The sequence below is a fragment of the Pteropus vampyrus genome, unplaced genomic scaffold (genome assembly GCF_000151845.1).
Source record: "Pteropus vampyrus isolate Shadow unplaced genomic scaffold, Pvam_2.0 Scaffold570, whole genome shotgun sequence".
In the NCBI taxonomy this organism is placed as follows: domain Eukaryota; kingdom Metazoa; phylum Chordata; class Mammalia; order Chiroptera; family Pteropodidae; genus Pteropus; species Pteropus vampyrus.
This window is the reverse complement of record NW_011889351.1, coordinates 520683-545905: the sequence shown is the minus strand read 5'-3', so window position 1 is coordinate 545905 and position 25223 is coordinate 520683. Positions and strand designations below refer to the sequence as shown.

The 25223-nt window shown below is 53.9% G+C and overlaps 2 protein-coding genes and 1 long non-coding RNA gene across 9 annotated transcripts in view; 2 read left to right on the top strand and 1 right to left on the bottom strand.

Moving 5' to 3' along the window:
* Positions 1-335, bottom strand: part of LOC111733460 — a 2706-nt gene extending 2371 nt beyond the window's left edge. The window contains exon 1 of the long non-coding RNA XR_002778004.1: positions 252-335. This is a non-coding gene — a long non-coding RNA (uncharacterized LOC111733460). The remainder of the gene's footprint in view (positions 1-251) is intronic.
* Positions 17-20603, top strand: MLLT6 (MLLT6, PHD finger containing). Of its 7 annotated transcripts, none has more exons than XM_023525545.1 (19): positions 17-1215; positions 1682-1736; positions 1959-2068; positions 2938-3041; positions 3297-3390; positions 5609-5773; positions 6476-6574; positions 8943-9159; positions 9566-10180; positions 10648-10829; positions 11062-11170; positions 12361-12427; positions 12636-12781; positions 13269-13466; positions 13584-13672; positions 14767-15116; positions 15544-15634; positions 16669-17025; positions 17591-20603. In XM_023525545.1, the coding sequence occupies exons 3-19, from the start codon at positions 2021-2023 to the stop codon at positions 17630-17632; spliced, it is 2973 nt and encodes a 990-aa protein (XP_023381313.1). In that variant the 5' UTR covers positions 17-1215; positions 1682-1736; positions 1959-2020; the 3' UTR covers positions 17633-20603. The 7 variants fall into 7 exon arrangements, with proteins under 7 accessions (XP_023381313.1, XP_011382617.1, XP_023381314.1 ...); XM_011384315.2 differs by having other exon boundaries at positions 5606-5773; XM_023525546.1 differs by lacking the exon at positions 14767-15116 and having other exon boundaries at positions 5606-5773; positions 16565-17025.
* Positions 20604-21944: 1341 nt separating this feature from the next.
* On the top strand, positions 21945-25001 carry CISD3 (CDGSH iron sulfur domain 3). The gene is made up of 4 exons (XM_011384314.2): positions 21945-22161; positions 22491-22526; positions 22980-23099; positions 24585-25001. Exons 1-4 carry the CDS (start codon positions 22123-22125, stop codon positions 24762-24764), a joined length of 375 nt encoding a protein of 124 aa, XP_011382616.1. The 5' UTR covers positions 21945-22122; the 3' UTR covers positions 24765-25001.
* The last annotated feature ends 222 nt before the right edge of the window (positions 25002-25223 follow it).

Here is a 25223-nt window from a genome sequence, read left to right as displayed (position 1 = left end):
GGGCGCCGGGGGGCCGCGCCCTCCGGAGACCTCTCTGGGCTTGGGCGCCCCTCCCCCACCCCACCTGAAGGAAAGGGAGGCGTTGGGGGTCTCCCCGCTTCCAGTCCTGGAGGACCGGGTCAGGCATTGTTTTCTTGCCTATTGTTCCAGTCCCGCGCCCCCCACCCCAAGTTGAGGGAGTTTGGGGACAGTCTAGGGGGCAATGAGTGTACTCTCCGCGCACCACACCGCCAGTGTCGGGGAATGTTTACCTTCGAGGCGTCCCCCTCCTGACCGGTTATTTTGGTCCGGGCTCCGGGAGGGAGAGGTCAAGGGGGAGTCATTCCCCCTCCCGCTTCCGGATACTGGGAGGAGCGGAATTGGGAAGGGAGGAGAAGGGTCCCAGGGGAGAGGGGACTCCTAAAATCCTCCGGGAAGGAGTACGGATAGAAGAGAGGTTGTACCGGGGGCCAGAATCGAGAAGAGGGAGGTTTGGAGTTTCCCCCAGCAGCACATGGTTCGGGAGTTAACTCCTTGAGGAATCTTGCTGAGGGCGCAGGCTGGCATCTCCCACCTGCTTGGCACAGCCAGCTGTGCCCACCCCCTTCCTGGGATAGCCCTTAATGCTGTCGCTGTAGGCTCTTCCCGCCACTCTGCTATCGGTTACCTGCAGTGCACCTGCCCTCAGCCTTGACCTTAGACCTGTACCTAGTATAGTTAGAAGCAGAAGATAAAGTCCCTGGACCCCCAGCTTCTCTGCCTCTTCGCTACTGTGCCTTTAAGAAATGCCCCCCCAATAACAACAAAAACGTGTTTGACTATTGTAAATGTTGTCCCTCTGGTTTTCTCCATTCCCGGTGATCTATGGCAGGAGCTGGGAAACAGGTCCAGAAAGGGCATGGGGGAGAATCTTCTAGAGTTTAAGGTCAAGGACTCAGACTTCCCACCTCTGTTTGGAGTTCTTGAAGGTTGGCTGTGTGCTGTTGGGCATTCTTTGTGGTCCTACTGGCTAATGAGTAACCCCCAGGCAGGGAAGCAGCCCCTCCTGCTGGAACTGGCTCTAGTCCTTTAGAGTCACACACCCCCACCCCCAGTTACTCTGGGAAAAGCCACTGCTGACAGATTTGCTCCTGTGACTCTCCTCCCCGACCCCCAGCTTGCTATGGCATCGTCCAGGTGCCAACAGGACCCTGGTTCTGCCGGAAATGTGAATCTCAGGAGCGAGCAGCCAGGGTGGTGAGTTTGAGGCTCCCCTCCCCCCTCCCACCCGTACACCTGAGCATTTCCCCTAGTTAAGCTAAGGCACTGTGAGGCTAGGGTGGGACTGTCTGTCACACAGAACTTCCTGTTTCATGCATACCTATCACCAACCCCATCTCTTCCTCAGCTCATCCCTCCCTCTGCCCCACCTCAGGCACAGGGCCTTTTACTTTTGTTTGCTTGTTTGAACTTTTTATTATGAAGTTTCCAACCTGTACAAAAGTAGAATACTGTAATGAACCTGATGTCCCCATCACCCATCTTCAACAATTACCAACTCATGGCCCATCTTGTTTCCTCTATTCCCCCACCCATTCCCCCATTGACAACTTATCATTTCCTCCTGGGGCCCTTTGAATGTTCTGGGGGTGGCCAGCTCAGCAGATCCCCCACCCCCCTTTGGAAAGGCCCCCTCAATCCCTGTGCCCCCTTGCATTGGCAGAGGTGTGAGCTGTGCCCACACAAAGACGGGGCATTGAAGAGGACTGACAATGGAGGTGAGGGGTCCCTGAGCTCCAGAGCTCATCTGTTGAGGTCAGCAAGGCCCCTGAGCAGGGTCTGGGAAGTTCAGGAGTGGGGTGGAGGGCTATTTCCCTTTCCTAGCTGGCACTGGAATTGATGGGAAGGCCATGGAGGAGGGGACTGTCTGCAGTGGGGCTGTGAGGGGTCAGGGTCTCAGGCTTGCCATCGCAGCTGAGGCCGGCCCCACACTGCCCCAGGTTGGGCCCATGTGGTGTGTGCCCTCTACATCCCTGAGGTGCAGTTTGCCAACGTGCTCACCATGGAGCCCATCGTGCTGCAGTATGTGCCTCATGATCGCTTCAACAAGGTCAGCGGCCCCTGCTGTGCCCATACTAGCCCCCTCCCTAGCTGGGTCCCTCCACCTTTCTCTTCATCCAGTGTAATTTGTGTCCAGCCAACACTTTCAAGGAACTCAGGAAGAGAGTACTGACTGACAGACACATGCTCATGTTTTGGAATTCAAGTACTGCCAGAGGGTAGACCTTTAGCAAGAAGTTTGTTTGTTCATGCACTGAACACATTTTACTGAGTGCCTACTATGTGCCAAATCTGGGGCAAGGTACCACCAGGAACCTGGTGTTCAGTATTGATCAAGAGAGATGTGCTACCTTCTCCATGGAACTCACACTGTTGTGTGAGAAGGCTCTATTAATAAACAAGCAAATAAAGTACAGTTTACGGTGAGTACTGTGAAGAAAACGAGATATTGAGATAAAGAATACCTCATGGGGGGCTTCCTTTAAATAAAGTGGTCAAGGAAAGAGACATTTAGGCTAAGACCTGGGGATTGAGAAGGAGCCAGTCTTGAGCATAGGGTTTCAGGTTCCAGGCAGAAGGCCAGAGATGAGACTAGGCTCATCAGTGAGCAAGGTAAACATGGTCCCTGGCCTTTTAGGGCTCACCATCCAAGGACTGTGCTATTCGTTATGGTGGCCACTCACCACATATGGCTATGTAAATTAAGTATTATTTAAAATCCATTTCCTCAGCCACATTTCAAGGGCTCAGTAGCCCCTGTGGTTCATGGCTACTATATCAGACAGTGCAGTATAGAACATTTCCATCATCACAGAAAGTTCTATTGGATAGCAGTGACCTAGGATCATGGAGAGAGAATGGAATTGAAGGGTCCCTTAGGTAGAAGGGAGGAGGAGACGATTGCTCTGTGTCCTGCAGACCTGTTACATCTGCGAGGAGCAGGGCCGGGAGAGCAAGGCAGCCTCGGGAGCCTGCATGACCTGTAACCGCCATGGATGTCGACAAGCTTTCCATGTCACCTGGTAAGACCCCTGCCTGCCTCCACACTTCCCCCTCTAGGGTTCTCTGGGATTCCAGGCTAGCTGTACCAACCCCCTCTGATGTTTGCCATGGATGACAGCCAAATGAGTTCATCCTAGCTGCTATCTGTGGCGATCATAGCAGTGCTTTCCTTGGATGGTCTTGGCTTTGCCCCAGCCAGGGTCGGAGAGGAGAAAAGGGAGGAGTCTGATCTGGTTTGTGGCCACACCCTTCTCAGTTTAGCCTCTCTTGGTTAGTGCCCAAATGGCAGGCTTGCTGTGTGAGGAAGAAGTGCTGGAGGTCGACAATGTCAAGTACTGCGGCTACTGCAAATACCACTTCAGCAAGATGGTGAGTCTCATCGGCTAGGGCATGAGTAGGTCAGTCAGCCATGGCTTAGAGGGCATGGGCTCTGGGCCAGGCTGGTGCCTGGTGCTGAGAGGACAGAGATGGAAGGAACCCAGGCTCTACCATTGAGTAGCTCTTCACTGGATGAAGAATAAATTGAAGTACAGCCTGAGAAATGTGAATCAGAACTGAACCAAGCAGTCCATCTCAAGAAAGCAGAGCTCAGACCTTCTCTGTCAGAGTCTGAGAGGCTTTAAGAAAGGTAGCATAGAAGCTGATGGAAAGAGTAACAAGAAGAGCCAACATGTGTGGAGCATGGACGACCGTGCCCCCTCTGTACTAAGCCCTTTACCTTTGTTATTTTGTGCGATCTTCCCAAGAACCCTAAGAACTAGGTGTACTGTATTTTTTCATCTTACAGATAAATATAGTAAGGCCCACCGAGGTTATATAACTTATCTCACAGAGTATATAGGATTCAAAACACAATCTGATTTGAAAGCTCCTCAGGAGCCTGCCAAGCAAAGACAGAAAGAAAGGAATCCCAGGCAGAGGTACTGGCATGGGCCAAGTCCTGAGAGGAGGAAGAGAATTTTGCAAGTAGAGAACAGGGTGCTTGGTGGGGACAAGACAGGAGATGAGGCAGAAAAGCTCAAACTGGGCTAGAATTGGGCTCACTTCTGTCCAGGCTTCAGGGACCAAGGAGAGGATTGAGAAGGATATTGTCATGTTAGTGGAAAGAGCTGCATGTTCCAGAAGCTGTGGGGTATCCTGGAGAGGTAGGCTGTGGCCTGACTGGGAACTTAGCTTGGACCTCACTCCAGTGCCAAAGGCTCGTAAGGCTGCTTGTAAGCGGGAGGGTAACATGATCAGATTTGTTTTTTAGGAAGATTACTCGGGCAGGCGCTATGAAGCTGGATCCGAAGAGCTGAGGCTGGTGGCTGGTAGACAGCTGCGAGAAGCGGGGGATGGAGGGATGAAGCTGAACTCTAGAGCCATTTCTAGATAGACTTGCCCATGTGTGGGGGTGGCTGAGAGGGAGGGATTGAGGGTGGCATATAGGATGCAGGGTCCCGATGCTGAGTGGATGGGGCTTGAGCACCTTGGGGTGCTGTGAACAGGGGTGCAGCAGGCTTCTGTCCTGCTCTACCCCAGACAGTCCCAGTTTGTGCCTGGTGTAATTATTAATAGTTATCCCCTTTCACTTTCAACTGTGACCTGGTTTGGATCATAAATCATATGGTCACCTTGGTTTCAGGATTGGATGATGACTTAGGACAAGGTAGGGAACTTGGTTTGGTTTATAGGAGGTGCCAAGTGGGATTGTTTAGGTCTGGTGGCTGTCAGACCTCTCCCCCCAACCCCACAGGCAGGGCGGTAGTACCGGCCCCAGGTGTATAAGGCTGGGGCTAGAATCCCCAGGTACCCACCAGGGTAAGGTGGGCCACGGTGTGAAGGGAACCATGAAGGAGAGAGTCAGCAGGATAGGAACGGTGCCCACTGCTAGGGGGCGATTGGGTCACACAAGATCTGAAATTAGTCCTTGGGTTTGGCAATTGGAAGGTAGTGGGTGACCTTAGAGGGAGCAGCTGCAAGTCTGGGACAGGCGAAGCCATCAGACCGGGCAGTGGGGAGTCCATTAGCAGTAAAGAGAAGGAGGGAGCAGATCCTGGCTGGGAGGAGAGGCAGCTCAAGAGCACATGGGTCATTTGGGTTTTTGTTGTGGATGTTCACTTCCTCCTTCTTAAGGGTAGTAGGTCCTTTTGGCCAGAAACAAGGGAGAAGGGCTGATGGCTGGAGCAAAGTGTCTGGAGGGGAGGATGGGGTGTGGAGTACAGGGGAGCAGGGGCTCCCACAAGGGTCCTCCACACGTTCTCTACCTTAGGGAAGGAGGCAGAGGTGAGCCATGGCTCAGGCTGCCTAAAATGGGCCAAGAGAGCACCATGGAAAGAGGTGGGTGGAGAGTAAGGACCTACCTCCAGCATGCCTTGCTGCAACCGAAACACCCCTGGATCTTCTGGGCCTCAGTTGCCAAATCTGTGCAGTGGACAGGCCAGCTAAGGAAGCTCTGGGGACTACCCAGAGCATTGTTAAAGACTCAATGTCCTCTTAGTGACAGGCAGGGCAGGCCCCCAGGATCACTTGACCTTCAGGAACCTTTCCCTAAGCTAATGAGAGGAGAGTTTGGCAGGCAGTTCTTCTCAATTCTCTTTCCCAGAAGACTTCTCGGCACACCAGTGGGGGAGGTGGAGGAGCAGGAGGAGGAGGAGGCAGCGGCACAGGGGGAGGTGGCAGTGGCTTCATCACTGGCCGGAGAAGTCGGTCAGCCTCGCCATCCACCCAACAGGAGAAGCACCCTTCCCACCATGAGAGGGGCCAGAAGAAGGTAAAAATCTTCTCCCTCCTGTTGTCCTGCCCACACCCCCCCTCCACGCACACCTCTTTCAAGAAGCCACCACAAGGTGTACCCAAGGCCTTGGGGCGTGCCCCCTTCTTTTCTCATAGGCCACTGAGGGCTGGGAGGGAGCTGAGGAAGTAATATGTGAGGGTCAGAGAGAGTGAGGTGAGGGCCTGACTTCCCTGGGGCTCTTTGTGTTACTTGGTTCCTCCAGTGTCCTCCCCATGAAAAGACAGTGTCCTCAAAGCCCCCAACACATGGCCCTGCATGTTTGCACACATCTCCACAGTCTAGCCTTATGTCAGCCCGATTCATAAGTGTACATGCCTGCATCCCTTCATGCTACATGTCACAGTGTGCCTGGCTCCCGTCCCTCTGCACAGCTCTGTGTCCCGGGTGGACACCCTTGCAGGTGCATACTCACGTGTGTGGTGCTCTGTGTCATTGGTGTGATAATGGGACAGGCTATTTTTAGCAGGCAGGGAGGATGAGGGGGAGGGGCTGTTGGCTCTCAGAGGAACCTGCCTGACCCACTCCTATCCAGCCAAAGTCCCCCAGTCCCTCCTTAGTGGAGATGATGGCCACAAAGTCTATCTCTGAGAGGGGTCCTCTCCCCATGTGAACATGTCATGTTTACCTTTACCCCAAATGCCCCCCAACACCAATATCTGGTCACTTTTTCTTCCCCAGAGTCGAAAGGACAAGGAACGCCTTAAACAGAAGCACAAGAAGCGGCCTGAGTCACCCCCCAGCATCCTTACCCCACCCATGGTCCCCACTGCTGACAAGGTACTGCTGCCCACCTACACCCAGCAGCGGGAGGAAGGCAAGGTGTGAGGGGTCAGGGTGAGCCAGGGACCTGGGTACCCCCTCAGCTTCAGGGTTAATATGCCTCTGCTCCCCACTTCAGCCTCCTCTGCTCCTCTCTTCTAGCCTAGGAGGGCCTGTGCTCCTCAGGCCCACCAATCACTGACCAACCAGGAGGGCAGGGATGGGGTAGGGTACCGCCCTGCCTGCTGGCTCCCAAATGTTCACATCTGCCTTTATCCAGACATAGGGCCTCAGCACTGAGCTCTTGTCTGCGGGTACAGTACTCAGGCTGGTTCTCCAAGCTTCTGGGGCCCATTCCCAGAGAGGTAGAGAAGACCCTTCCTTCTCACCCCTCCCCTGCATCAGAAAGACACCAGAGCCTGTTGCTTAACCAAAATCCTACTCCATGCAGGTTGTTGGGGCTGAAAGTGTAGCCCATGGTAGCATGGTGGGTAGGCTCCTGACAACACCCTGAACCCCCGACTCATCCCACCTTCCCAGTAGGGGCATGATGTGTCTGTCAGGCTTGTCTCCAGAAATTGACAACATATGGATGAGCAACTGGCATGCCCTGCCAAGGCCAGGGAGTCACTAATCCAAGCCAGAGCAGCCCTCTCTGCCTCTCCTTCCATCCAGCCCTTCCCAGGGAAGAACAAGGGCCTGGAGAAACTGCTTCCTCCTGTTGCCATTATTGCCCCATTCACCTCCAGTGCCTCAGAAGGTTGGCAGAGCTCTGGGCATCTTAACAGGAGGCTCAGGTATCAGGTTTCCAGGGTGATGTTGCTGTGGCAACTGTTACAGTAATCCTTTCCCCGCCCTGCTTTCCAGGACTCACCTGGAAAAGCTAGTCATCTCTGTCCTCTGACCTTTTTCTGGGGCCTGCAGACAGGTGGAAAGAGGGCCAGAGATCTGGGAGTTCTCCCAGTGACTGGGTGTCCCCTTGGACATTTTAGAACATTCTGCCCTTCCCCCTCTACCCACCCCAGCATTTCAGCTACCCCTCCCCCTAGCCTCTCTCCTCCCTTGCTCTTAGAACCACATCTGGCTCCCTTCAGAACTCCAGCTGTTTAAAAGAACAAAGAGGAAGAGGGACAAGGGCTCTGCCCAGGGAGGGCAGTGCGTGGTGGCTCTCATTTCCCCATCCACCCTCCCTCTGGCATTTGTTGGTTTAGCAAATGTTTACTAAATACCTAGTTTCCACCAGAAGAAAAAGCGCCATCCCTGGCAGTGATAAGAAGCCCTGACTCACCACATGCCAGGCTCTCTTCTTGAACAGGAGGATAGAAGTGGTGCATAGGGATTAGTTCATTTAATCCTCAAAATAGTCCAGTGAAGTAGGTGTTTCATTAACATTATTTAATAAATGAAGAAACTGAGGCAGAGAGATTATTTGCCCAAAAGCGTACAGCTGGTAAGTGCTAGAGTGAAGGTTTGCACCCAGGCAGTCTGGCTTGAAGGCTTATACTCCTAACCACCACAGACATTGGTTCTGCAGTATATTAATAGCAGTCACAGCCATCAGAATCATCATCATTATTGACCACACACTATGTATCTGACATTTTGCTCCTTGTAACTCTCCAAATGGGCGTAATTAGCCCTGTGAGGACACTGAAGCTCAGCAAGGTTGAGAGACCATGCACTATAACACAGCAGTAAATGGCAGAGCCTGCCAGGCTCATGGCCCAACCTGCCCAACCCCAGAGCCCATGCTCCTCTAACCCCCACCCTGCCGCCCTCAGACATGGGGATAGTATATTTCAGTAGTGTGGCAACTGTTGACTTGGCTGATTCGGGTTCATGGTGCCCTGGAAATAAGAGTACAGAGTGACTTGTTCCACTCTTGGTGTCTTAGGGTGACTTCATGAAAGAGGGGACTTCCAAGCTGGATTTTGAAGAAGTTTATGAGAAGTTTTCAAGGAAGCAAGCTCACGTCATCTAGGAAGGGCACAGAGTAGCCAGGGAATGGGTGTCAGCCAAGTGGCTACAGCTCGGGGTGAGCAGGGAGGGAGTGGGGATGACTAGAGAGCCCCCTCTAAGTATTTCTTAAATGAAAGAATGAACAGATGAGTACATCAGTACAGACTCTAGGACATTTTCATCTCTCCTCTGCCTGAGGTGAAGGATGGACAGCTTCTTAGGTTCAGAGCGCTCCCCTTTCCTCATACCCAGGAGTTCCACAGCTACCCACCCCACCATCTCCTTGCCCAGAAGTCCTTCCTGAAGCTAATTCTGAACTCTCCCTGTAGAGCCCCAGGTTCCATGTGCTCCCAGGACTTCCAAGAGGGGGTGAGCCCAAACCCAGGCTGCTGGCTTCAACCTTCCTCTCTCTTCCCTCCCTCCTCAGGTCTCCTCCTCGGCTTCCTCCTCCTCCCACCATGAGGCCAGCACTCAGGAGACCTCTGAGAGCAGCAGGGACTCGAAGGGGAAAAAGTCTTCCAGCCATAGCCTGAGTCACAAGGGGAAGAAGCTGAGCAGTGGGAAAGGTGTGAACAGTTTCACCTCCGCCTCCTCTTCTTCCTCCTCCTCTTCCTCCTCCTCTGGGGGGCCCTTCCAGCCTGCAGGTGAGTGTGGGCAGGTGAGCCTCCTGGAGGAGGCTGGGAGTGGGACAGCCTTTGGCCCTGAGCTTTTCTAGCAAGGGCCTTTGCATATTAATTTGCATCTCATTTGCTTCCTAAATTGATTCGGGTTAAATGTGAGAGATCACCACCAAGTTACTGTTCTCCAAACCCTCCCCTCAACCTTTCCCTCTTGAGATGGAACTTTCCTCTCCTCCTACTTTATCATAGGCAGGAAAGCTTGGGAGGGTGGGGAGTCACTCATCCCAGGACACAGAGACGGTGACAGAGCTAAGACAGGAAACCAAGCATCCCTATCCCCTGACCAGAGCTCTCCCACTAGTGCATGTTGGGAGTGGGAGGGAGTGAGGGATCTGGGGTCCAGGTGTAATTCTATTTTCCCTCTGTGCAGTTTCATCCCTGCAGAGCTCCCCTGACTTCTCTGCCTTCCCCAAGCTGGAGCAGCCAGAGGAGGACAAGTACTCCAAGCCCACAGCCCCCACTCCTTCAGCACCCCCCTCTCCCTCAGCCCCTGAGCCCCCCAAAGCTGACCTCTTTGAGCAGAAGGTGGTCTTCTCTGGCTTTGGGCCCATCATGCGCTTTTCCACCACCACCTCCAGCTCTGGACGGGCCCGGGCCCCATCCCCTGGGGACTATAAGTCTCCCCACGTCTCGGGGTCTGGAGCCTCAGCAGGCACCCACAAGCGGATGCCCACACTGAGCGCTGCCTCTGCGCCTGCCGAGGAGACCTCTGAGACAGGCCTGAAGGAGAAGAAGCACAAAGCCAGCAAGAAGAGCCGACACGGGCCAGGCCGTCCCAAGGGCAGCCGGAACAAAGAGGGCACTGGGGGCCCAGCTGTTTCCTCCCTGCCTGGTGCCCAGCTGGCTGGCTTTACCGCCACTGCTGCCTCACCCTTCTCCGGAGGTTCCCTGGTCAGCTCCGGCCTGGGTGGTCTGGCCTCTCGCGCCTTTGGGCCTTCTGGGAGCCTGCCCAGCCTGAGCTTGGAGTCCCCCCTGCTAGGGGCAGGTTAGTGACCCTTGGGGATGGAGGGCAACTCAGGGTCCTGCCAGCTTAGTGATGGGACAGAGGCATAAACATGCATTTAAAAGGAAATGTGATAGAAACTGCTCCTAAGGACAAAGAATGGAGGTGACAGTCACCTTCAAGACACCTCCTCTGCTACCTGTCTTCTGCATAGTTGTAGTGAGAGATATTGCGTTAGATTGTTGGTTTGACTTAGAAAAGTTTGGTTGGGATATTGGAAAAGACTGGAATTCCCCAGGCCTGGCAGGGCAGTCTTATAAGCAGTCATGTCAAGCAGATGTCACCCAGGCAAGAAGGGACATCTGTGCAAGAAGGTTAGACTGGTGTGTGTGGCCAGATCCAGGGTGAGCATTCTCCTTGGGGAGGGGCTGCCCCAGCCACCTGACAGAGGAGGGACTTGGGGGACTGGTGACTATATGCTTCCCTCTGTGTCCTTCTTGTGCCTATAGGCATCTATACCAGTAATAAGGACCCCATCTCCCATGGTGGCGGAATGCTGCGGGCTGTTTGCAGCACACCCCTCTCCTCCAGCCTGCTGGGGCCCCCGGGGACCTCTGCCTTGCCCCGCCTCAGCCGCTCCCCATTCACCAGCACCCTCCCCTCCTCCTCTGCTTCTATCTCCACCACTCAGGTGAGGCCTTACTCCTGGGCTCCTCCATCCCTGGGCAGGTGGGGGACAGGCTGCCAAGGACCCCGACCCTCCATGAGAACTTGAGAGATTGGGCTTGATCACCACCAGAACTTCTCCCTCTCTCTGGTCCTTTCTCCTCCCAAGCACACCTGGTCCCCTCCACCTGGTACACACAGTTGTGCCCTAGATCCAAGAATAACCACCAGGCTAGACTCTACCTACTTTCCCTCAGGTGTTTTCTCTGGCTGGCTCCACCTTTAGCCTCCCTTCTACCCACATCTTTGGAACCCCCATGGGTGTCGTTAACCCCCTCCTCACCCAAGCTGAGAGCAGCCACACAGGTATGTGAGTCTCTGAACCCATTCCCCTTTCTTCCCAAAGGCCTAAGGGGCACCCATCACTTGCATGTCACCCCAAAATGGATGGGAAGGCTTTCTGGCTGCCCCCTCCCTCTGGTCATTGCCCACCCTGCAAAAAAAAAAAAAATCCACATACAACAAACCAGGGTACACTTTCACATTAAAACCTAGTGAGCTGTTGGGGCAGGACAGGAAAGAATTGCTACTGCTCCATTTCACAGAAGAAAAGCAGAGATTAATGTTCAAAGCAGTTGAAATAGGGAAAGGCAGAGCCAGAGCTCAAATTCTGGTCCTCTGACTTCAAGCCCAATTCTCTTAACCACCCGCAGCATAGCTCCCCGCTGGCCTGTTAGAGCCCTTGGGATCAGCAGAGAGATCCCACCTGCTGGGCCACCAGCTCTCCGGGTATTTGAATGTTAAAGGGGCGGGTCACAAGCACTCCACCCTCTCCCTGGAGAGTCAGCCCAGTCCCAGAGAGCTGATTGGTGCAGAGACACCACCTGGCCGGCTAGGGGGCGTGGTCTACCTCCTGGCCGCTTGTTTTAGTAGGCCTTAAAGGGGCCGAATTTGATTCCAGAGTTAAAGAGTAGAGTAACTTTTTTCCCCCCTCAAACCCAAATCGGAGTTCTGTGGCCCAACCAAAGGTTTGGCCAGCTAACCTGTGAGTTTATAGAAAGTCATACAAAATATTATAATAGCTACAATTATTGAGGGATTGCTGCATGCAGCTTAACACTTCATTATTAGTTTATTTTAATTCTTGTAACAATCACTTCAGAGGTTAGTTTCAAGCCCAAGTTCACAGAGCAAGTATCAGGTCCAAATTCAACCAAGTACTGTATGGATCCCAAATTTCTGTAACTGAAGCTTCCTGGAAAGAAATTGGGAGGTGCATCTGAAAGTAGCCAGGCAGCCAGAGGCTTTCTGCCTAGAGAAAGGGAAAGAGACCAGATCCATGGCTTTACCTCCCGGGGGCGGGGCGGGGCGGGGCGGGTTTCCAAGCCAGGGCTCCTAGCGCCTTAGGAGCTATAATTGCCAGACTGGGGTTGGGAGATCCTGGGGCTAAGGGGTATATGGTAAGGTCCCAGATCCCGCACCCACTTCCCAGGCGGGCACCGTGAGGCCGACCGCACCCCTCCCCCGCTGACCCCTACCCTCCTTCTCCTTCCAAGAGCCAGACCTGGAGGACTGCAGCTTCCGGTGTCGGGGGACCTCCCCCCAGGAGAGTCTGTCTTCCATGTGAGGGAGGGGGCAGCCACTTGGGGGAGGAGCTGGGAGCGGGGCTGGAGGGACACTGGGGGAGGAAGGATGGAGAATCGGGAGCCCCTGGGAGAGGGTGGGGTCCAAAAGGGGATGACTGGAGTCCCTGAGGGGGGAGGAGGAAGAAGGAGAGACTCTAGTTGGGGTATGAAATAAGCCTGAGCCCTGTGTTCCCTTCTGACCCCAGGTCCCCCATCAGTAGCCTCCCCGCACTCTTCGACCAAACAACGCCCGCACCCTGCGGGGGCAGCCAGTTAGACCCAGCGGCCCCAGGAACGACTAACATGGAGCAGCTGCTAGAGAAGCAGGGCGACGGCGAGGCCGGCGTCAACAGTGAGGCGGGGTGGTGCAGGGCTGGAAGATGTGCCCTAGGACCCCCAGACTCAATCACCCTTCTCCCCGAGATCCCCAAAAGTCTTTAAGGTTCTGCTTCTCGGCCCGGCCCCAGCCTTAACTCTTGCCAACCTCAGCCTCACCTTTAACCCTTGATAAGGCCCTGCTTCTGGCCCCTCCCCCTCTGTACCCCTATTTGGCCCTCACAGCCTCCTGTCTCATACCTTACTAAGCCCGAACTTCTAACTGCCCCTTCCCTCGCAATCACAAGGCCTCGAACCGAGCCTTAGGCCCCGCCCCTGGTCCTCACACCTCAGGTTTCCCGGGTCCTGCCTCCCCCAACTCACCTGAATCCTCCTCAAGCCGGAGCCTTCTAGGTCTCATTTGGTGTCCTCCGCCATGCCCCGCCCCTCCAAGCCCCGCCTCCGGTCCTCTGGCCCCGCCCTCAGCCCTTAGTGCTCCGGCGCTCTCTCCCCTTTCTCTGCAGTCGTGGAGATGCTGAAGGCGCTGCACGCGTTGCAGAAGGAAAACCAGCGGCTTCAGGAGCAAATCCTGAGCCTGACGGCCAAGAAGGAGCGGTTGCAAATTCTCAACGTGCAGCTCTCTGTACCCTTCCCCGCCTTGCCTGCTGTCTTGCCTGCCGCCAATGGCCCTGTCCCTGGGCCTTATGGCCTGCCTCCCCAAGGTAAGGGGATCCCACCCAGCCCAGGAGTGGAGGCCGCTGCAGAACTGTAGGAACTAGCCTCGACCTCAGCGCCTGATCTTCTCTGATCCTCCTCCTCCTCTGATCCTCCTCCCTCAGCCGGCAGCAGCGATTCCTTGAGCACCAGCAAGAGCCCCCCGGGGAAGAATAGTCTTGGCCTGGACAACTCGTTATCCACGTCTTCCGAGGTGGGCACCACGGGGAGGGGCACTGGGGATGAGCAGGAGATGGGAGGCCGCAAGGTTCTCCTGGTCCCACCTCCACCCTGCAGCTCTTGGCGGCTGGACAATGAAGTGATTGAGCAATAGGTTGACTGATCCATTCATTTCTTCATTAGATAAGTAATTATAAGGTGTCTACTTAGTGCCAGGCACTGGCTAAGTAATCAGTGAGCAAAATGGACACAGTCCTCTTGAAGATAGGCTCCAAGAAAACAATAATTACAAACCAGAAAAAGTGCTAAGATTGAAATAATTTGAGGCTGTGAGGAAGAATGGGGGTGAGATTCTCTTGTAGACATAAGACGGTTAGGGAAGTATTTGTGAAGGGTTTATTACAGTGCCTCATACAAAAGAATTCCTGTATAATTGGTGGTGGTTGGGGTAGCAGTTGCTATTGTTATGTTGTGGTTATTACTGAAATCAAACAAACTAGTTTCTTATTCTCTCTGCCATTTACTAACTGTCTGCCATAACTAACATTAATTGCACACTTGCCCTTCGTCATGTTCTGTGCTAAGATTTTTAAAGCATTGGTTTGTTTAGTCTTCGCTATGGAATAGATACTTATGAAATAGGTACTACTGTTACTTCCATGTTGAGTAATTTAACTAAGGCAGAAAACCACTCGAGCCATTGTAGACATAGGATTTGAACCTGAACCTTTCACTCTGGCTGTCTGCAGAGTTACTTAACCTGTCTAAGGATCAAGGATCAATGACTTCATCTATAAAGTGAGAATAAGGAGATAATGCAGGTCAAGCATTGACCCCTGGAGTCTGGTTTACTAGGTGCTCACTACTATCATTGATGTTCAGTATTAAGCAAGGATGTAAGGAGTGCTGGGCTCCCAGGAAGTGGTCTATAAACATGATTTGTGAAGATGATTTGGATTCTTAGCCTTAATCCCTAAACCTTCCTTCTTCCTCCTGGGCGGCTCTGCCTGGGGGTAAGTTGGGGGTGGCTGTGTTCTGTAAGAATGCTGATGGGTATTGGGCTGGGGGCCAGAAAGGTCATGCTGGCCCCCTGCCCTTCTGACCCCTCCCTTCCCCCTCCCTCCCCAGGACCCACACTCAGGCTGCCCCAGCCGCAGCAGCTCGTCGCTGTCCTTCCACAGCACGCCCCCACCGCTGCCCCTGCTCCAGCAGAGCCCTGCTACTCTGCCCCTGTCCCTGCCTGGGGCCCCTGCCCCACTCCCGCCTCAGCCACAGAACGGGCTGGGCCGGGCACCCGGGGCAGCAGGGCTGGGGGCTATGCCCATGGCTGAGGGGCTGTTGGGGGGACTGGCGGGCAGCGGGGCCCTGCCCCTCAATGGGCTCCTGGGGGGGTTGAATGGGGCTGCTGCCCCCAACCCTGCGGGCTTGAGCCAGGCTGGCGGGGCCCCCACGCTGCAGCTGCCAGGTTGTCTAAACAGGTGAGGGAGAGCTCAGCCTGGGGAAGGGAATGGGGAGGCCGGCTCTGGGAGGGACTCCCCCCAAACACCCACAGACCCCAAAAGGAAAAACATCCTCCGGTCTTACAGGGTATAGAATCTAGTCACCTCTTGGCCCCAGGTACTCCCTAGATGTAAGTGCCCTCTGGATGGCAACTTTCCAGGGACAAATTGTCTTTTTATTTCTTGTACCCCAATCTAGGTTTTCCTTCTGGGAAAGTTTTTCCATCTAACTTGTCTCCCTCCCATTATACTCTTTGAACTCAGTCTGTTTCTCTTTAGTTCTCTCAAATCGCACATCCTTGCCTCTCTCCACCTGGGTCTGAGGGAGTCTGGGAACTTGTGGGAGGCTGGGGAGGATTGTTTCCCTGTCTCTTCCCATGGTCTGTGTTTTGTACCCCTGCCTCAGCCTAACGGAGCAGCAGAGACACCTCCTGCAGCAGCAAGAGCAGCAGCTCCACCAGCTCCAGCAGCTTCTTGCCTCCCCACAACTGACCCCGGTAATGCCCTCCCTTCCTAGGCCACCTCCCATCCCTAGTTCTGCTAGGAGGGCACATCTCAGGGGGTCTGGGCCAGCCTGGGGAGGGAGGGCTGCCCCAGGCTGGGCTGAGGTTATACCTGCGATAGTGGGGTTGGGCTCTTATAGAGCATCCCCTATGGGACAAAGGGAAAAGGGTTGCTCTCAGGGCCCCCTAGGCATTGAGGAAAGGATGCTGTAGTGGCCCCACCACATCCTGAAAGCAAGTCTAGAGGGTGGTGAGTCCTCAGTCCTCAGTTTCTGAGCATTTCCAATCCCAGCCTCAAGGATCTTCAGGGTCTGTGTGGAGAGGTGGCTGAGCAGGTGACACCCCCTCAACCTTTTTGGTCTGTCTTGTATGTTGGGTTGGCTAACATTTCCTTTGGAGAAAAGGATCTGTGTGCCCTTCAAAAAGGAGGGAGTTGGAAAAATAGAAAAAAACAAAATTATTTTCATATAAAGAAGCATCAGAAAGAGATACAAGAAACCAGTTCAACTGGTTATCTATCAGGGCCAGATGGGAACAGGGGTTGGAGTAAGATTTCCTAAGGTAAACTTGATACTCTGTTTTGGTTTTTGGAACACTGAAAATGCTTTGCCTACTCAAAGCAAAAATAAATTAATCTTAAAGGGGAAAAAAAAAAAAAAACGAGAGGGAGTGGAAAACTATTGACCTAGATTAGTATCTCTCAACTTGGGGTCATACCACCCCTTGAGGCATTTGTGGTTGTCATAGAGACTGAGGAACTGATTTAGTGAGGGGGGTGGGGCCAGGGCTGTTAAACACCCTGTACTTGGCCAGTAGTGCCCCAGCGGACAAACGCTGATGGTATGTAATCACTTAGTTGTCCAGAGGGGAGACTGAGACCCAGAATGGGGACTTAGAGACAAGAGAACCTTGACTATATCCCAGGTCTCTTGCCTCATGGGTCCACTGTGATGGGACGGAGTCCAGGCCAAGCAGGGCAAGCTGGTCTCAGGGACCACTGGCTGATGAACAGACTGGCCTACTTGCAGGAACACCAGACCGTTGTCTACCAGATGATCCAGCAGATCCAGCAGAAGCGGGAGCTGCAGCGGCTACAGATGGCTGGGGGCTCCCAGCTGCCCATGGCCAGCCTGCTGGCAGGAAGCTCCACCCCACTGCTGTCCGCGGGCACTCCTGGCCTGCTGCCCACAGCATCTGCCCCACCCCTGCTGCCCACCGGAGCCCTGGTGGCTCCCTCTCTCAGCAACAACACAAGTCTCATGGCCGCAGCAGCTGCGGCTGCAGCAGTAGCAGCAGCAGGAGGCCCTCCAGTCCTGACTGCCCAGACCAACCCCTTCCTCAGCCTGTCGGGGGCGGACGGCAGTGGCAGTGGCCCCAAAGGAGCGGTAAGTGAGGTGTCCAGCGCTGTCCTGTCTTCCTTCTCTGGGATGGGCAGAGGTGCAGCATCAGAAGGTACATCGTTAGATGCATCATCATTAGGAGAAAGAAGATGACCCGTAGGTCAGCAAAGCACCCTGCTTCAGTTTCCAGGGCCTCTGCTGGCACATAGGTACCCTCCTGCAGATCCAAGAATACACTCTGAGCATGGACTAATAGTAAGAAAAACAATTAGAAAAGGCTGTTTATTCTCTGAGTGGACCAATTAGAAAAGGATAATGCTCTGGGTGGGCCATTTCCAAAAAGTCCCTCCCACCTCCCTCCGAGGACATACAGCCCGAGCCCAGGATGATGACCTTGGCTGGCACATGCCTACTTAGCCAGGTACCCTGGCGCAGGGCAACTCCCCCCTCAACAGGTTGACCCTGGTGCACACCCACTAGAGGCAAGGCCAGGAGCTTCAGCTGGGCTCCCTTGCTGTACCCTACAATAGCTTTCTTGACTTAGATGTTCTCAACTAGGTGTTGGAACCAGTCACCTTCCAAACCCCCAGCTTCCCTTCTTTCTTTCCAGACTGCTGACAAAGGAGCCTCAGCCAACCAGGAAAAAGGCTAAATCTACCCACAGCCCTCCTGACCCCCGCCCCGCCCGCCGTAAGTGGAGGGGGCAGTCCTGGCCTGAAGGGTCCTAGCCTGGAGCAGGCACCTGCACCCAGACACTGGAGAGCCCCAGCCCAGAGCACATGCTGAGACCTGGGGAGTGTGGAGCACATCTGGTGCTGAGGACTGAGACAGAGAAGGGAGCTCCTTCCATCTGGCCCTCTTCCCCCTCTGCACTAATCCTTTGTGAGGGGCTCAGAGGGAAGACAGGCTCTAAATCCGCCTAGAAGCCCCTATTCTCAGCAAATGTTTTGAGGTCTCCCAGAGAGTAAAGTGGGCCATGGCATAAGTGGGGGGGTTGGTTGTACCCGCCACATAAAATGGATCAGCACTTGAGTGGGAAGAAGTGGGGGATAGGCCCTGGGCCTGCCCCTTTGCAGAAATCTGTGATGGAAGAAGAGGTGGCCCTACTGTACCTGCAGTTTCTTCCCAGCCTGAGCAGATGGCAGGAGGGATCCCTTGGATAATTTCTAGCAGTCCGCTTCCCCTGCCCCCCCAAAAGGGTCACAAGCTGAGCTTGTAAAAGCCCACAGACAAGGGGGCTGAGGAAGGGGCACGATGGCCTCAAACTTGGCCCAAGCCTCCCCGCCTCTGGGGGGCAGAGCAATGATGGGTTGGGGGAGGCCAGGGGGAGGAGGCCCAGCTCCCTGGGTTCCCTGTCCCTTGTTTGCACTATTGGATTTAGGAGTGCCGAGGGTGGGGAGATGGAGCTGCCTGACTCAGAGAGCATGTGTGCATGTGTGCGCTTGTGTGTCTGTCTACCTGTCTCTCCCTGGACCTGGGGCAGCTGAGGGCAGGGATAAGAGTAGCGCTCATGGGGGGCGCGGGGAGCTCCCAGCTCTTGTTTGCACCCTCCCCACCTCACCAACTTTGGTCCCTTTCTGGGGCATGAATGGTTAACAAAAACCAGAACGGTACTCCAATATTGGAGAGTAACTGGGGGCTGAGGGCTTTGAATCAGGGTAATATCCTGCCTTCCTTCCCCCGGACCCTACATGGTCTCAGTGACCCCTCACAGCTCCCCTTCCCCCACTGATAGTCGATCCTGCTTCCCTGGCACAAGGGGAGCCCCAGGGATTGGGGGACAAGGCATGGGGGCGGGTAAAGTGCCACTTTCTTTATTGAAGACCTCCCCCCTCCCAGAATTAGCTCGCCCGCTGCAGAACCCTACCCCCGACCCCCACCAACCAGGGGAGACTTAAGCTTAAGCTGACCTAACAACTGTCCTTTTGCCTACCAGCTGTTTCCCCCGGGTTGTAGTGGGCAGTACTTAAATTCTCACCTTAAAGAGTCCTCACCTGCCCAGAGCCTTTGGTGGCAAAGGCAGAGAGGCCGGGTGGGACAGCCAGGAGAGGGGCAAGGTTGAAGCCTGTGTCTGTGTTTCAGTTGCACTGGGGTTGGAGCCAGGAGAAGGCATATCCAGCTTTCCCTGATGCTCATGTCTTGTCAGTCTCTTTGCATGTGTGGATTTTTTGTGTGTGTGTTTCTGTTTGGGTTTTTGTTGTTGTTGTTTTTTTTTTTAATAAAGAAAAGAAGATGTGTATATTTTTGGCAATGACAGAAACGTAGTGCAGATATATTTTTGCCTGTGCTGCTCAACTGGTTTTTTTCTGATACTGAAAATAATATTAATATTCCTGTTAAGACTTTGTAAGATGTTAGGGAGCTAATGATGGAGGGGGGTGGGTGGGAATCCTTCAGAGGCAATTTCTTAGGCACTTGCAAGGGCTTGGGGGGAGGGGGGAGGCAGTTGTGATGACCTCAGAAATACTCACTTTTTATTAATGCTAAATATCAGTTAGAAATTATAGAATTCAGCATTTTATTCATCTTCATCTATTAAGCTCTCTAACTCCCTGCCCCCAAACCACTGAAAAGAAAAATAACCTTCAGAGATTCTTAGAAGAGTTGTGCATTCACACCCACACCCTTGCCCAAGGCCCACCCACTTAGAGCTAAAGTCAGCTTCTGTTCTGGATGGCATGTGAAGTAATCCACTCAGCCCAAGGCTGCTGTGGTGGAGAGTGAGAGGTCCAAATGATTTAGTGCACTGGAACCAAGACCTCCCACTCCTAGCACCCGAGAATCTGGGGTTCTCATCTCCAAGAGTCTGTGTTTTCCAACTTTCCCCGGGCTGGGGTGCAGCAGCAGGTAGCCAGGTTAAATTTGAAGATGAGACCTAGGCTGGGTATGGATTGGTGGTATCCTTCGATTTGGGGTGGAGGTAGGGGCCGAGAGAGGTAGTACAGTTCTATCTTTTAGGGAGCTTTATAATAGGAAAGGTCTGGAGATCTTCAAGAAGGAGCGGGGTCCCACTGTGGAGGGATGGCTGTACCGACCTCACCCTCCTCTCCAGCCTCAGTCTCTTTTTCCAGGACAAATTTGGATGGGGAGTGGGAAGGGATGCAGATTTGTAGGTCTCTGTCTAGGGGAGGGAAAGGATGTGGTTTGCAGGGTGGAAGTAGAGTTCGAAAATGCATGAGAGTGGAGCTTCTACGTCATCACCCTCAGAGGTATGAGTGGGGTGTGTTTGCAGAGCCACTGTCTGGCCTTGAGGTCACAATGGGTGCATGAGTGTCACAGCTTGAACGGACGTGACTTTGGGGTCATTTAGCCAGCTCCTCACTTCACAGGTGATACCTCCAACCCTAGGAGGGGCAGGGGCTCAGGCAGAGCCAGGACCAGCCCTCAGGACCCTGGCCTCCTGGTCCTCCACTCTCCCTCCCCACTGCACCGCCTTCACGTGGCTCTCTGTTTGTCACTGTGTGTGACGTGTGGTATAAGTGCGGGGCTGTGCCCAGGGTGGGAGAATATCTATGTAGCGCTGACTGTCTTAGCTCAGAGCTGATGGATCCTCTCTATTGACAATGACACTTTAAAGGTTTTTGTTGTTGTTGTTGTTGTTGTTGTTGTTTTAAGTTTTTCCTGTGTGTGAGTTTTTCCCCAGGCCCCAGGGTCTACTGCTGCCTCTATGTACCCTTACCTTGAGGCTGATGAGTGTACCTCTGCCATTCCTGTACTGAGTTGTAGGGAAGTACTGGACAAGTTAGGGGAGCCAGAGCCAGGGGCCAGCTCTGAGAAAGGGTAACCTCCACACTTCCCTTTCCCAAACTGGAAATGCAGACAAGCTTTTAAAAGCATAGGCTCCCCTGTGCCAGCTTCCAGCATCTTCCTTGGTGTGTGGTGGGCTAGAGTTAGGGGTAGGCAGCTTGTTTCCAATTCTCCTTTATCCCAACTTATTTTCCTGGGAAGAGGTGCCTGGAGGGATTAAAGTCACTTCAATTAGAAATCTGGAAGAAGGTGGGGCCCAAGACCCTGATCACATCAATGAGATTAAAAGTGTCTAGCTCCCTACCACTTCGACTTGATCTACTGAAAAGTTGGGGACTGTGGGGTGCCTTCGTTTTCCTTTGCTTCCTCTAGCCCAACTTGGGACTTAGGTGGCAGGACTGGAGACCCAAACCCTGAATCCTACCCCCACCCTTTTCCATCCCAGCCTGTCTCAATGTAGCAGACCTTCCTAGGGGAGCAGGGAGGGGAAGCCACAGTTTGCAAACCCAGGGCTCCTTTTTCATTCTTTCTAAAACCTTTATATCCTCAGCCCAAAAGGCAATGCCCCCCGCTGCCACCTCCAAGCCTGGAATTGTGCATAACCCGGATCTTGTATCTTTGTATAACGGATGTTATTTGTACGAAGGGCAGTTCGTATACAGCACTTGTTCTTTTAATAAAAGAAAGTTTTACAAAAAAAAAAAAAAAAAAAAAAAAAAAACCCTGCTTTGTCTGGCTTTATTGAAGGGAAAGGGAGGTGGAGTGCCAACTGTGGGAGCGTTGGGAGGGAATGGGGGTAAAGTCTATTACATATCTTCAAGCACTCAGAATAATAGGTCACCAAAGTACCCAGGCTGCATATTGAGCACTTGGATACCTGTGCCCCACCCACAAGAATGTGATATGTAGGCCCAGGCAGGCAGGAATCTGTTAAAAACAACAACAAAAAAAACCAAGCTCCCTAGGTTATGAGATGTACCTGCCTTACACTTCCAGAAACACGGGCTTTGACTGCGGGAGAAAAAGGCTCTCTCCTAGGAGGGTCCCGGCCCTGGAGGGAGTGGAAGGGTGTACGTGGCTTGGGATGGGCAGGCAAGAAAACGAGAGGTGATGCTCTTGCGGGTCATTCCGCCTACACGCCGGTACCAAGCGGGGCGCCGGGAGAGCCCCGTTCATACCCCGCAGGGGCCCGAGGAGGCTGCTGGGTTGGCACTCGGCTTGGCTTCCGGAGGCTGGGGCTGGACTGGACCGCGCAGGTCCCCGGACCGCACCCGCGCGGAACCCAGCGGCGTCTTCCGGGCCGAGGCGGGGCTGGGCCGGCTGGGAGGCGGGAGGAGCGGGAAGGTGACCCTGGCGCGGGGCGGAGCCGGCGCGGCGTGACGGCGGGGGCCCAGCATGAACAACGTGGGCGCGCTCCTGCGACCAGTGGCCTGGGTGAGCACCCTCCGCCTGGGCGCGGCCTAGGCCCTCCTCTCGGTGCCCAACGCCCCTTCTCAGCCCCGCCCCACCTGCCCCTCCGCCGAGCGTCCCTCCAAGTCCCCGCGTCGCCTTGTGCTTGGCAGTCCTCCCTCCGTGTCAGAACGTACCCAGAGGCTCTCCTTCCTCTCTGTGATACCATTTTCTTAACCTCTTATTTATCCTACGCCCCTAAGCCGTCGTCCCTTCCCTCCCAAATGACTTCCCTCTGGAAGTTCTCCGGTTTTCTTTGACTTTTTCTCTTTTTCCAACCACTGTCTGGTGATGACTGCATGCGTGCCTTGCAGAAGCTACACCAGAGGCGAGACATCTCCTCTTGGCTGGTGAGTACCCTGTTTCCCTTCTCTCCGACCAAGTTCACCAGACCCAGAGACCCCCAAAGGTAGAGACCAGGGAATGTAACCAGAAAGGGTAAGCCTTGCTTCCAGGACTCCAGCTTGTGAATGATAAACCAAGCCCCGGAGCAGTTGGCCTGCTTCCGCTGGCAGGATCTTGGCCCTCCCCTCCCTAGCACTAAAGTAGAGCCAGGAGTTGAAGAGAAGGCAGCTGGAGCCCAATACCCGAATGCCTGCATGGTCTTGAAATCCCTTCCCTATCTAGAGCTCAGGGTCCTTATGGTGTCCTGGGGAAAGTATCCTTGCTGGGTGGCATCAGATCAGCCTCCTGCAGAGAAAGCCTGCCACAAGCCAGAACCAGTGGGAAACTGGACAAGGCCATAGGCAGGAAAGTGCTCTCAAGGCTTAAGCTGACCCCAGGCCTCATCTTCCCTGCCACAGGCCAAATGGTTCCCCAGAGCCCCAGCCAAGTCCGTGGTGGCCCTAAAAACGCCCATCAAAGTGGAGCTGGTGGAGGGGAAAACCTACAGGTGGTGTGTGTGTGGCCGTAGCAAGAAGCAGGTAAAAGACCCGTACCCACCTCCCACTGACATATGACACCCCTAGTTGGGACAGCAGGCAGTCTCCTGGGAGCTCCTGCTCAAGACAGGTCCTCTTTTTCCCACATACCTGAGAGACAAGGAAGGTTGGGGATGAAAGAATACTCTCAGGTCAGCACCACCCACACAACCTTGAACTCTGTCCTCTGCATCCACCCTCTGAGATGAGGCCAGAGAGACAGAAACTCTGTCAGACGAGTGGAGCCCAGGATTCTGGACTTACCTTCTGGTGCTCCCTCCTCAGGGGCACATTCCAGGCTTCCGCTCTAAGCACTGAGAGGCTTGCCAGTCTCTCCCTCTCTCCTTGCTCCTTTAAGGAAGCATCTGGGCCAAAGGTTCCCAAGGCCCAACACCCCAACACTGGGAAGACTCTGCCCAGCTCTGCTGCCCGCAAGTATTCTTTCCCAGTGTCTTCTGAAAGCCCTTCCCTTTCAGTTTATGTGATTTTCCTGGTCGTCTGCCCCAGCCTGCTGTCTTCTCAGCCTGGCTGCCTGCTCCCTTCTCTCTTAGGAGCCTTTCATCCAGCAGGAACTTGCCCCATATCCTTAGCCTCCAGGGCCTCTTTTCTCCCTGAGCTAAGCTCTGAACGATTTTTCTCCAAGTGGTGTGGCATGCTACCAGCAGCCGTGCTTTACCACTGCCTTGATTTTGAGCAGGTCCTCATGAGGGTGGAGCAGTGCTAAGGGAATGCCAGCGGGAGTGTGGCCATGCCTTTCTGCCTCATGCCCTCTGGGAACAGCGGCTGACTTCTATTTGCATGTTTCCCTCATCTCTCCTTCTGCCCCACCGTGACCTCAAAGTTGAGAGGCCCACTCATAGCAAGTCACAGCACCTCTTTGGATCTTGGTTTTCGTTACCCAGTCCCTGCTTGAACACCTCCCCGGATGAAGGGAGAGTGTATGGCACCAGGCAGCCAACTTGCTATGGGACATCGCTGTCCTTCCTGTAACATCCGCTCCCTATAATATGCCCTGTTGTTTCCTGGAACCAAAAAATTGATACTCCAATCTTCAAGCCCTGTGATGCACACAGGCATTCTCCCACTCAGAGTTTTTACTGGAGAATATATATGGGGAAGGAAATAAATTTCATGAACCAATGGAGACTCAGAGCCATTGCGAGGGTGTGGGGGTGGAGGAACAACCTATCGGTGTAAACATCGCTGATATCTAAGGTCCCACTTCACCTTGAAATTTCTGTCCTTGTGTCCTGGAGACTAATGCCGTAATGACTCAAACTTACTGAACACTTAGTCATACTACATGCAAAGTGCATAATAACCATTATTCATTTCCTTAGGACAGCTCGACTCTTATTACCCTCATATTACACATGAAAGAGGTAAACAAACTAGTGAACCCTGGCAGTGTCACACAGGAGCCTAAGCCCTAAGCACTGCACACTGCTTCTCCCAGACCGGGTCTCTAACTTCTCTTTCCCTCACCAGCCCTTCTGTGATGGCTCCCACTTCTTCCAACGCACTGGCCTCTCCCCACTCAAGTTCAAGGCTCAGAAGACCCGCACAGTGGCCCTATGTACCTGCAAGGCCACTAAGAAGCCCCCGTACTGCGATGGCACCCACAGGAGTGAGCGAGTACAGAAGGCAGAAGTGGGCTCCCCACTCTGAGAGTGGGTGGCTGCTACCTAGCTCCAGGCTTCTCTGACAGGCACCCCCTTTGTGGGGAAGAAAAGTGAGTACCAAGCCAAAGAAGGGATCATCCAGGGACCCCAGTACCCACAGCTGGCTCTTAAAGGACTTGCTCTTCATAACCTGAGGTCTCCAATCTGGGGCAGCCAGGAACAGTACCCTGGTTCAATACTTTCTGGTGGAAAAGATGGCATTAAATAAGCATGCCCATCTAGAGCAGTATTCTTATGGTCACTGGTGTGAGACACAGGGCCTACCCTCTCCCCGCCATCCCGATCCTAACTTTGGTTGGGAGCACTTGACCAGCCACAGGGTGGAGGCAGTTTAGGTTCATTCCATATGGTGTCCCCAAGGCAGGCTGAGCCCAGAAGAAGCATGAGGAGGAGGCCAGGGGACCCATCCATCCTTTCCAGGGCCCCTCAACCCCAAAGAACTGGA